Genomic DNA, 11,531 nt, shown 5'->3' with positions numbered 1-11,531 from the left:
GGGACCGTCAGACAATCGCATGAAGCTCGAGCAGCGAACGTCTCGCAGACCAATCTTGAACTTGGGATCCAATTCTCCCTGGTCGAAGGAGGCAGGACTGTCGAGACCTCACGACCCTGCGGCTCGACGGCTTGCGCGGGCAGGCGTGAATGTGAACGGAGGATTGCAGGTATGAACTAGAATAGGATGAATGTGAAGATGTAATATGACTCGATCAGCAGAGTTGGATGCCCATCTGAAGGACGCTTGAAGAATATTGAAAAAGGGTGCTTGTTTGATATCTTAAAGGTTGCTTAGAAGTACAAGAAGCGGGGGGTTGCTGGCTGATTCTGGCTGAAGGTATCCTCGTCGAGGGATGGAGACGAGATCTTTCTCGTTTTGCGTGCATGCATTTGACTCCGGTGCCTTTCTCTAGCTGTTTGATCCCACTCATGCTGCTGCTGCCAGTGTGTATCGGGTATCTCTGTCAGCAGAGAGGAAAGGTGAAGGAAGAGGAGAGGAAGAAAGGGAGGGAGAGAGGGAGAGAGGAGAGAGGAGGGAGGCGATGAACAGGGCGGGAATATCATCGGCGGGCAGAGAGCCAAACTGGAGCGAAGCGGGGAAACAGGACATTCACTGACTCTACCTGCAGGAGCTGTGCTTCTCTGTACTGGTGAAGAAATGTCGATACTGCTTGTCGATAGGAGAGGTGAGAGCGAGGGTGATGGAGGAACGAAGTGAGAGCATGAAGGGAAGGCGAGGCAGTGCCAGGAGAGGGGGGGGAGAGAGGAGCAACAAGAGGAAGAAGAGAGGGGAGGGAGGGAATGCAAAGGGGTTAAGGCAAGAAACTGGAGGAAGGAAGTGGGGAGGGGAAAGAGACAGGAGCAGGAGCAGGAGCAGGAGCAGGAGCAGGAGCAGGAGAATGAATAAGGGAGGGGTCCGAGATGGCTTGTGAGCACTCGATCTGACCTCCTCGTCCCACTAGACTATCATGGGAGCTGCTGCGAGGTACAACAGCGACTGGCTGCAGGTACTCGTTCGCCCATCCCCCTCCTCCTCCTCCTCCTCCTCCTCCTCCTCCTGCCCTCCTGTCGTTCTCACCCACCCGTCAGATCTGGGGGGCCAACCCTGCGATCCTCACCCCGGACAGGTGACGTTTGATGACGTCAGCATGATACTCGCTCCTACACTTTCCCCCTCTTCCTTCTGCGCTCACTTGAGCCCTCAGCGTGGGCGCATGGACTGAGCTGAGACTCGGCCCAACCTATATTACCCGACATGGTGGGCTGTTGGACACGCTGCTGCTTTCTGCTCCCCGCTCCCTCCCTACAGGAGAGGAACTGACTTCCTGTTTAAGGAGATACACTCGACCTCCTAGCCTCCCGCTTTGGAACCAGCTCGACCAACATCTTAGAGGTCTGTCACTGAATGGGGAGAGAGGAGAGGAGGAGAGAGCAGAGAGAAAGAACGGGTGGCACAGGATGGAGGAGAAGAGAGGCAAGGAGAAGACAAAGGAGGGGAGGGGAGGGAGGAGGAGAGAAGGAGAAGACGAGCAGCACGAAAACTCAGTCTCATGCTCCAGGCAAACCCGGACGTCCCTGTCGTGAACAACACTGGCCTTCTGACTGTAAGCGTTCATTACCTCCTCCCTTCCTCAACCCTGCTCAGGTCGGACAACCAATCTGCATCCTCCCGCGCGTTTGTTGGATGCAAGCGCAGGTTTGAGACATATGCTCCTCTAGCTAGTTCTCACTGGCTTGCTCACAGTCGGGAACGGTTGGAACTTTCACTCAAGTCTTGTAAATGAAATGCATCAGGAAGCAATCAATGTCTCAACTTTCCCATCTCTACCTCTATATTCGTTTTGCTCTCCTCCAGCTGCTCTATCTCCTAGGAAACTCACACTCTTTCCCTTCCTACTGATTCTCCAACTCCCTCCTCTGACTCCCCCCTAGTTCTACACTCCTCCGAATGATCTTTCTCTCCTCTTGCCCTTCCTTTCTTCTCCGACTCAGCATCGTCTCTTCCCATTCTGATCCAACTCCCTCCCTGCACTGATCCTACCTTGCTATGTCTTCCCATCCCCAATCCCTCGTCGACAATTTGAGGTGAAGTTTGAAAAAGAGTCTTTTCCTAATATTAATATTTATTTAAATCCCCCTTGTAGTAATTTTGGCTCAGACGATATCTTAAAGGCCTCCCATGTCCCCCCATCCTTTGGCAGTAAATTGGGGGGGTCATTGGATCTGGTGTGACCCCTCCCCGAAAATCTCCTTCACCCCACCCCACCCTCCATCTTCCACCCCTACCCCCTATTATTGGTCAATCTGCCTTTGTCACTCCCTCGCATTCCAAGGAATTTGACTACCCCTACGAGGCCCACCCCTGCTTCATGGCACCTCACTACAGGATACACCCCTTGCCAACCCCACCCTGCATGATACCAACCTTGCCCTACCTATACTTACTTTGCATGACCCCACCCTACTGAGTCAAATGGACACAAATATACCCTACCCATCAAAATCCCTCTACTTCATTCTTTCACCACCCTTTTACGAGGCTATTGATGGGTACCCCACCCTCATAGATTGACATCAGGAAACTGCTACCCCACTTGTGGTGCAATGTTGGGCAATCCAGCAGCACATCCTAGCGGAATGGCGACATCTGTCGAATTGCCTCGATTCTATGCAGACAGACCTGGGGATGCAGAGAAGACGCTCAGAGTTCGCCATCGTCTCTGCATCCACCTGTCCTTCGATCCCTCCTGCTGTTGTGGAATGATGCTTGCACGATAGTCCAGCATGTTGAGGTTCGAGGGGCGAATTGATTGATCGTTAGGTTGGGCACGACTCAGCAAGGGCAGGTTGCGATGACAATGTGATAGCGAGAACGTCTGCAAAGATGATGAGAGTTAGTCCGATGAGATGCTGGGCTGGATTCTTCCACATGATAGGCATGGAAATTCAGCAATTGGGATTTTATTGGGAAGTCAGATAGTTCTTAAGCAGAAGAATTGTGAGACATGCCGAGCAAGAAAGGTAGAGATATGTTTAGAAAGCATGAAGAAGGATCGGAAACTCGAGCAGCTGTTAGAGGAGAGGGAGAAAGCGAATGCGCTCAAACATTGATTGTGATTGACTCATGAATAAGGCGCAGGTGACGGAACAAGAGCGGAAACTTTCACTCTCATCAGCGAGGCAACAGAGATAATCATCATACCTTGACCTCCTCGGAGATCCTTCACTACATCTATAGAGAAGAGCAGTAGGCGGAGCTGTCTTCAGTGCCGTCGGAGGACTTCCTCCTGCGCAACACCTCAGCAACACGAGGGTCTGCATGTGGAAGTTGATTAGGCCGGGATGACAGTCGTACATGTGACAGCGCTGTGACTACTGTGACATCATTGCAGTTCCCTGCAAGAATCCTGTGAAGGACGAGGGGATGCTTCACTGAGCTTCTGGCTAACGGCACAAGCACTGGTTTCGAGGCTCCTGGCTCGAACTTTGAGATTTGTCAGGGCATGAGGATGTTGTTGAGGAGTTGTAAGGCTATCAGAAGCTTGTTGCATCGGTAGTGTTTTACCATCACAGACTTCAAGATGTCAGTATCTCTGATTCTGCTGCTCGTCGTCACTTCCCTGGCTCTCAACCCCCCAACGTGCTATGGCAGCAACATCTCCATCGGGGGTTTATTCGCCACTGAGCTTGGTGGTCGGTATTGGGAGAACGAGGCATTGTCCGCAGCAAGGATTGCTGTTCTGAACATCAACGGAGACTCGACCATCCTATCCGGCGTCAAGTTGACTCTGAATCTTGTCGACACTTCTATCGCAGAGTCCTTGTGTACAATCAGCAATGTCTCGACACAATCCATCGCTGCTGTCAAGGAGAATCTGTTGAGATCAACAATAGAGCAGGAGATCAATCGAAGTAAACCTGTTGCAATGATCGGACCAGCATTCACCAATGAAACTAAGATGGTGACCAGGATATTGGACTCGCACGGTGTATTGCTGATGGGGTACAGTAGCGATGACACGGCGTTCTCAGACAAGTCTTTGTATCCTCTGTACTCGAGAGTTTGCCCTTCTGTTGCCGACTCAGGAAAGGCATTGGCAGACATCGCAGAGTTGTTGAAGATCCGCAGCTGCCAGATCATTGTCGAGAATTCTCATGCCTACTCTGATATTTCACAATCGTTCCAGGCCGCTGTTCTTGGGAAGGTCAGGATCGAAAAGAATTACACTTGGAACTTTGGGAACGAGACGGAACTGAAGGTATTGGTTAGAAATTTCTCAAGGCTCTCAATGCTTTCAACCAACGTCTTTCTTTTCATGTCGACTGGGTCCAAGATCGCCTTCTTCAACGAAGTTGAGCTGATACAAGTATCCGACGAGTACTCCTGGCTCAGCACTGACTTTGACGTGCCGCTGAACGCCAAGCATCTCCCGGACTCATACATCGGAATCTCTTACCAAGCCAACACGACGACTGCTGCCTTCCAGAAGTTGCAGAGTGTGTGGACGTCGCTGCCCAGCAGTTCATACCCGGGGTTGGAACAACTCGCAAGCAATGTGTACATATCAGCGGCATACGATGCTGTTTACGCAGTCGCACACGCATTGGATGTGGTGGTGAGGAGTGATGCTGAGCAGGCATGGAACTCGACGGCAATGCTGGGGGCGTTAAGCCAGGTGAAGTTTGAAGGAGCCAGCGGCTACATTTCGTTCAACTCCAACAACGATCTTGGAGTCACCAGGTAAGGTAAAATGTTGTTGACAAAATGTCTGAAGCTCTAGTGCAGATTTGTTATCAACAGCAAGTCCGGGCAGAAGTTCTTCAGCCTCGGTGTATGGACGAGCACAGCTGGAGTGCAGGTGGACGGGCAGCAGCTTCAATCCATCCTCAACGGAAAGCCGGAGTCGTACATCAACGTCGGGGGGATCTTCCAGTACTGGTCCAGGGAGCATGCGGCAGCCGCCCTGGTGGCGATCGAGAGGATCAATCGCAACGTGACGCTCCTGCCTCAGATCAAGCTGTTCCTTCAACTTCAAAACATCACGCCAGTCAGAGCGATTCCACCACAGAACTACCTCAAGACCTTCTTCTTCGAGGCCGTCATGAACAACCTGACTGACCCGCCCCCTGGATCAGCTCCTGTGATGGCTGCTGCTGGCGTCGGGTACAGCAACGACGTTGAAGTCTTCTCGCCGATGTTCACGCAAGACAAGCGGCTGCTGGTGAGCCACACAGCTGCCAGCCCTGCGTTCTCCAACAAGGCTCTCTATCCTTTCTTCTCCCGAGTCTGCTACTCAAGCGCGGTCGAGGCGATCGCGCTGGCGGATCTGACGGCCTACATAGAAGCTACCTCGATCAAGCTGATCACGTGTGATGACTCTTACTGCCAAGGCCTGGCGAACAACTTCAAGTCCCGGGTCAAGACCAACTCAGTCAAGATAGCAGACGAGTTAGTCCTTGCTACGGCTGAGAGCAGCTTCGTGGCTGACAACAACGGAGTTGTACTGATGCAGAACTTTGCCACCAAGACCTGCAACACGACAGTGATCGTTCTGTGCATCCATTACTACATCGCTCAAGAGATCTTCATCGCCTTCAACAAGTTGAACCTCACCTCCAACTTCACCTGGATAGCAGGAGAAGACGTCTCCACCGCCGACCCATCCCTCCTGCCCAAGGGGATCCTTTCTCTCCGAAGCTACATCCCTGATCCCAGCCCGCAGCTGGACGCCATGATCAACTTCTGGAAGCAGTTGGATGTGTCAGGGTACGATACCGTCATGCAGCAGAATTTCAAGTCAGGCCTGCAGGAGATGATCAACAGAGGCCAGCAGCATATCTACATCGTGTTTGCATATGATGCCATCTACGCCATCGCGCATGCCATCGGCTACTTGTTGTCACAGGGGAATGTCATCTTGGACGGGACTCAGGTCAGGAATGCTCTCAGGAGCGTTCGCTTCGATGGCGCATCCGGGGCTGTCTCCTTCGACCAGAACCTGGACAGGCTGGGCGGCTCCTACCTGGTCATCAACTATGCGAAGGAAGGGTGGAAGGAGATCGCAAGGTGGTACAGCAACGAGATCCATCCCATCTATCTAGAGTCTCTGCCTTACGACAAGTGGCTGCAAGACGCGGTTATGTGGCCTGGAGGACAGATCCACATCAACAGGTCCATCTGCTCCCTGGGGGCCTCGCAGTCCAACAGCAGCATGATCCTCGTCGTCTCCCTTCTCGCTGCCGCCCTCGCCATCTGCTCCCTGATGAGCTTCGGCCTGTGGTACTCGCTGGTGCAGAGGCGCAAGAACATGACGGACGGGCTGCCCAAGAGGTTTCGCAAGCAGATCGAGTACGTGCGGCATCGCCTGTGCCTGACTGAAGAAGACGGGTTCCTGCTCAACTCTGAGAAGAAAGGCTTCTTCGACAGGCGCAAAGGCGTGCAGACGATCGAGAAGAGGTGAGCGGCAGGCCGGAGGCGTCCTGAGCTGCGATGCGCTGACTGAGCTGCGATGCACTGACTGAGCTGCTTGTCTGTCGCAGGTTCCTGGAGGCATGCGCTCACTTCTCGCTCTTCGAGGACTTTGAGGCCAAGCACGTCGACGCCCTCTACGAGTTTCTCAGCGAGCTCCGCGACGGCCTGCACAAGCGCGAGACCCCGAGCCTGTCTCGGTTCAGCATGCGGAGGCTGAGCACAGGGGTGGGCTCGGATGCTGGGGAGCTGCACCTCAACGGAGTGAGTCACGAAGAGTACGTGATACACAACGATCACTGCAAGCTGCTGCACGACTTCGTGCTGGAGACCTGTCAGAAGCTCCTCCGACCCACCAACTCCTTCCATGACAACGATGAGGCCCAGCAGGAGCCCCAGGGGTACGACCTGACGCTCGAGCTGAGCTCCATAGCGAGCGAAGATGGGGAGATAGCTTCCAGCTTGAGGAGCTCTGAGCTCTTCACCGATGACTTCGAGAGAAGATTTGCCTTCTTCGTGGAGAATGTGCTGAAGATGAACATGTGGAAGGAGCAGGGGATGGATCTGTTCCACAAGCTCAAGGGCATCATTCAGAAGCTCCTCGACATCCTCGCTCACTTTTGCCACATCCGCTACATGGAGATCTATAGCGACCCCTACGGCAAGGAGCTGATCGCAAGGACAGGATACCTCACGAGCAACTACGACGACACCCGTCAAGACTCCCCGGCGGTGAGTTGACAGTCAGAGCAACAAGCTGCGTCTCTGTTGACAAGCTTCCTGCCATGTTGCTGCCACATGGCTGTCTCTGTTTCCTGTTCGCTCTGTGATCCTCGCGCCCTTCTCCCCCCTGATCCCTCCTGCAGATTGGGGCTGTGCGCGTGAGCGAGGAGGACCTGCTGGAGCTGGAGTTTCAGAAGCACAAGAACCTCTTTCACTCCTCCACCTCTGGGCTGTTGATGAGCAACGAAACCAACTTCGTCTCTCAGCTCCACACCCGAGCAGAGCTGCTCGACCTCCCCTTCAAGAAGAGGGTCTACCAGATCCTCATGCAGCACTCCTCCATCCAGGACCTCCCCCCTCCCGACTTCTCCAGCGTCGTTCACCTCACCTGCGCGTTCTCCGACGGCGTCTCCTCGGTCGATCTCTTCCCCGGCCGCATCAAGACGCGCGAACGAATGCACGACAAGCTGTCCAAGTACACAAACGAGGCGTACAAGTGCTCCTGGCCCTACTGCGCCCGCATCCTCGACCCGGTGAGCTGAGAGAAGTCCTACCCCCCTCCCCCACCCTTCTCACCCTTCCTCTCCCCATCCTCCTTCACCTCTCCCTCACCCCCTCCTCCTCGCTTCCTCAACAACCCTCCTCTCTCTCCTACCCATCCACGAGCTGAGAAATGTCATCCCTGACCGGCGGGTTCCCCTCAGATCCGGGTGTCAGTTGTGTGCGAGGGGCCGCAGTACCTGCTGGAGGTGTACCGGTGGTTCTCAGCTCCTGACACAGGGATGCCGATCTGCCGGGTCAAGAACAAGTTTGACCCGGGCTACCTCTCCGACGGCTACCGCGACCTGACCCTCTGCGTTGTCTTCACCGATGACCTCGGGCTGAGGATCATCGCGGAGATTCAGCTGCACGATAAGAGAATCCACGATCTCAAGCTCAAGGTCTGCTCCCCCCTACACACACTCATCTACTTCCGCCCTCCCCTTTCTTCTCCTGGATCTTCTCCCTCTCTCCCTCCTGCTCCTGCTCCTGCTCCTGCTCCTGCTCCTGCTCCTGCTCCTGCTCCTGCTCCTGCTCCTGCTGCTCTCCTCCTCCTCCTCCTCCTCACATGGTTCTTCAGATGCACCGATTGTACAAAGTGAAACGAGCCGACACTCCCGATGTCAAGTGATGTTGTATAGCTATCTCATGTAAACCCTGTTAACTGTTGCCTGCACTCTCCTCCTCCTTCGGCTGGCGGAGAAGTACCAGTTGAAGGTGTTCAGTAGCTCCCTCTCCTCCTCCTCCTCCCCCTCCGCCTCCTCCTTCCCCTCCTCCTCCTCCCCTTCTCTCCACCACGAGGCTCAGCTTCTGCCTCCTCGGGTCTCGCAGCAGAGCTCGCAGGTCCTTGCACAGCATCCTGCTGACGTTCTTTCCCTCCACCATGACGAGAACATCTCCCACCAGCAGCAGCTTCTGAGACTCCGCCAGCCCTCCCTTGACCAGCGAGGTCACCTTGTAAGGGGCCTTCTCGGTCAGCAGGATGCCCCAGGGAGTAGGAGGAAGTGCAGGAGCCGCAGGAGCCGCAGAAGGAGCAGGAGAAGGAGTCTTGGGTTTCCTCCGGCTAGACTCCAGCTGCTCGACTCTCTTTCTCAGCGCCGCCAGCTCTCTGTCCTTGCGGCTCGAGACTTCGCGCATAGAGCTGAGAACTTCGAGCAGGTTACGAGTCTCCTCCTGGACCGTCGTCGGGTCCCAGCCCCTCCTTCCCCTCATGAGGCGGACGGGGAAGGAGGACGTGCATGGGTACCGCAGCACTTGAAGCTCCAGCATCGAGCCCTCGGGGCCCAGCACGAGGTCCTTCACCTCCTCGCTCCTCCTCCCTCTGATCTCCTCCTCGTTCACCCGCACCACCACATCCCCCAGCCTCAGCTCGCTCCTCGCTGCCGCTCCCTCCCTCGCCATCGACCTCACCACGTACTCCTCGTCCTCCCTGAACAGAACCATCCCCACCCCCGCGCACTGTAGCACGTCCCCTGTGATCGCCGCCTCCAGCTGCCGGAAGCTCTCGATGCTGGTGATCAGCTCGGCGATCAGCGGCTCTCGCTCCCTCAGTAGCCGTGCGTTCTGCTCCTGCTGCTCCTCGACCTGTTTCTCGAGCTTCCCAACCCATCTCTCCGCATCCTCCCCGCTCCCAGCTCCTTCCTGTCTTGCTTCCTGCTCCCCGCTGTTCGCTCCTTCTTGTCTAGCCGCTTGATCGCTGCTTGCCGGCGGTCCTTGGCATGCAGAACAGATCTCGTCAAGACGCTGCTCCTTCAGCAGCTCCCGCGCCAACGTCTGGTCGTCTTGCTCCTCCTGCTCCCCTGCCCTCGCCGGCCTCATCGCCCTCAGCAGACGCCCAGCTGCCTTCTCCAGCTTCACCTGCGAGCCCCTGAGCTCTTCCAGCTGCTCTTCTGCTTTCTTCTTTCCTGCATTGACATCACAAAATCAGCTAACCAAAGTCTTGTCCTCTTTCTCGTCCTCCTGCTGCTTCTCCTGCTCCTGCTCTCCTGCTCCTGCTCCCCGCCCACCTCCCATCTCCCTCCGCCCCCATCTCCCCCTTCTCCTCCTTTTGCTCCTTCATGTGCTGCTTCTTCTTCTGCTGCTGCTGCTGCTTGCTTTCGTTTCTCCTCCTTTTCCTTACCCTCTCGCACTTTCTCGCTTTCCTCCCTCAGCTCCTGTAGCTGAATGCTCAGCATCTTCGCGTCCTCTACGACAGTCAAGTGGCAAGAGGACAGAAACTGCTTGTCCTGCATCATGGCCAACCGCTCTTCCTCCAGTTGCTCTTTCTGTAGGAAAACTCCGTTCACCTCCCGCGCCAGCGCCGTCGCCTCCGCCCTCAGCTCGTTCGCTTCCTCCTGGAAGTCCTTTCGTAGCTGCTGCAGCGAGCCGATGAGACGGGCGACTTCTGCTGCCAGAGCTTCTGTAGAAAAAGTGAGGAGCAGGAGGAGCAGGAGGAGGAGGTGGAGGGGAGGAGAGGAGAGGAGGAAAGGAAGAGAGGAGGAGGATAAGAGGAGAGAGGGGATAACTGACCGTTCTTCTCATGGCATTTGTTGCACTTCTCCTTCATCTCCAGCAGCTCCCTTGCTGTCTGTTTCACTTTCTCCTCCATGCGGACCAACGAATCTCGAGTCTCTTGCAGCTGGGCTGTGAGCTGAGCGTTCTCCTCCTCCTTCTCCCTCCTCCTCCTCTCCTCCTCCTTCCTCTCCTCCTTCACCTCCTCCATGATGGACGCCACGAGCTTTGCATCCTCCACCAGGGACACGCTGCAGTCCATCCCGACCTCCTCCTCCGCCAACATCGTCCTCCTTACCATCCTATAGGCCTCCAGGGCATCCAGGAGCTTGCTGACCAGAGGCTCCCGCTCCCTCCCCAGTAGCTCCAGCCTCCCCAGCAGCTCTCGCTGCTCCTCCTCCTTCTGCTCCATCGCTCTGCTCCTCTCCTCAACCTCCGCCACCGCTTCCTCGTATCCTCGCTCCAGCATGGCCACCCTCGAAGACGATGCCTCGTCATAGGAGCGCATCCACCGGATCAGGCGCTTGTCCTCAGAGTGGGAGGGAGGGAGGAGAAGGGCAGCGGCGCAAGGCACTTCCTCCCCCCGATCCTGCATCGCCTCCACCAGCTCCGCTGCCGTTCGATGGCGAGCGAGGGTGAGGAGGGAGACTTCGCGGCCGCCGCGGTCAAAGAAGAAAGGATTCTCCAGCAGCAGGTCGAACTCCCGGGCCGCAAACAGCTTGTCAACCAACAGCCGACGGTCCTCATCCCCTGCCAGGTCCTCCCCCAGCCACAGCCTCCTGTCCCGCAGGAACTCCCAGGAGGACGAGGAGGCGAAGACGAGCTCGAGATCTGCAGCGGGGGCGGCTGGTAGTCCCAGCTCCTTCCAGTCTCTCAGGAAGATCTCTCGGATCGACCCCTTCTCCAGCTTGTCCTCAGCTCCTCCTCCGATCACCTGGGTATCGAACTCCCTCCAGCTCAGCTGCCTGCGCGCCCAGCAGACTCGGAAGAACTTGACGGCGGCTGCAGGAGCAAGAAATTCCTCGCACAAGTGCGGGAACTGACCGTTGACCACAAACGTCCTGCTGGCGCCGCTGCCTATCGCGAAGCAATCGCAGTGCTCGTTCAGCCTGACCTTCTTCCCCTCCTCCTCCGCCTGACAAGTTCCCGTGAATACTCCCCGATGCTGCCGTCCCCCCACCCCCCAACCCCCTCCCCCATCCTCATCGTCATCCTCATCCCCAACACCATGGAGGTCTCTACCGTCCTTACGCTATCCCTCCTCCCTCCTCTACCCTACCATGTCTTACTGCCCTGGCCTCCTCCTC

General features: G+C 56.0%; 3 protein-coding genes across 3 annotated transcripts; 2 read left to right on the top strand and 1 right to left on the bottom strand.

Annotated features, from left to right (window-relative positions):
• Positions 1-386: 386 nt before the first annotated feature.
• Positions 387-1,782, top strand: GUITHDRAFT_148991 (hypothetical protein; the record flags this gene model as incomplete). Its single annotated transcript, XM_005818837.1, has 9 exons — positions 387-482; positions 632-688; positions 965-1,009; positions 1,092-1,129; positions 1,208-1,260; positions 1,337-1,395; positions 1,562-1,606; positions 1,648-1,698; positions 1,747-1,782. The coding sequence occupies 9 exons, from the start codon at positions 387-389 to the stop codon at positions 1,780-1,782; spliced, it is 480 nt and encodes a 159-aa protein (XP_005818894.1).
• Positions 1,783-3,583: 1,801 nt separating this feature from the next.
• Positions 3,584-8,365, top strand: GUITHDRAFT_121912 (hypothetical protein; the record flags this gene model as incomplete). The annotated part of the gene is made up of 6 exons (XM_005818836.1): positions 3,584-4,743; positions 4,789-6,459; positions 6,543-7,203; positions 7,338-7,727; positions 7,899-8,135; positions 8,315-8,365. The coding sequence occupies 6 exons, from the start codon at positions 3,584-3,586 to the stop codon at positions 8,363-8,365; spliced, it is 4,170 nt and encodes a 1,389-aa protein (XP_005818893.1).
• Positions 8,366-10,948: 2,583 nt separating this feature from the next.
• GUITHDRAFT_60846 (hypothetical protein) lies at positions 10,949-11,293 on the bottom strand (the record flags this gene model as incomplete). Its single annotated transcript, XM_005818835.1, has 1 exon — positions 10,949-11,293. A coding segment is annotated over one exon (345 nt), but the record flags the coding sequence as incomplete, so codon positions are not given.
• Between the last annotated feature and the right edge of the window lie 238 nt (positions 11,294-11,531).

The sequence above is a fragment of the Guillardia theta genome (genome assembly GCF_000315625.1).
Source record: "Guillardia theta CCMP2712 unplaced genomic scaffold GUITHscaffold_264, whole genome shotgun sequence".
NCBI classification, from domain to species: domain Eukaryota; class Cryptophyceae; order Pyrenomonadales; family Geminigeraceae; genus Guillardia; species Guillardia theta.
This window is presented reverse-complemented; position numbering and strand designations above follow the sequence as displayed.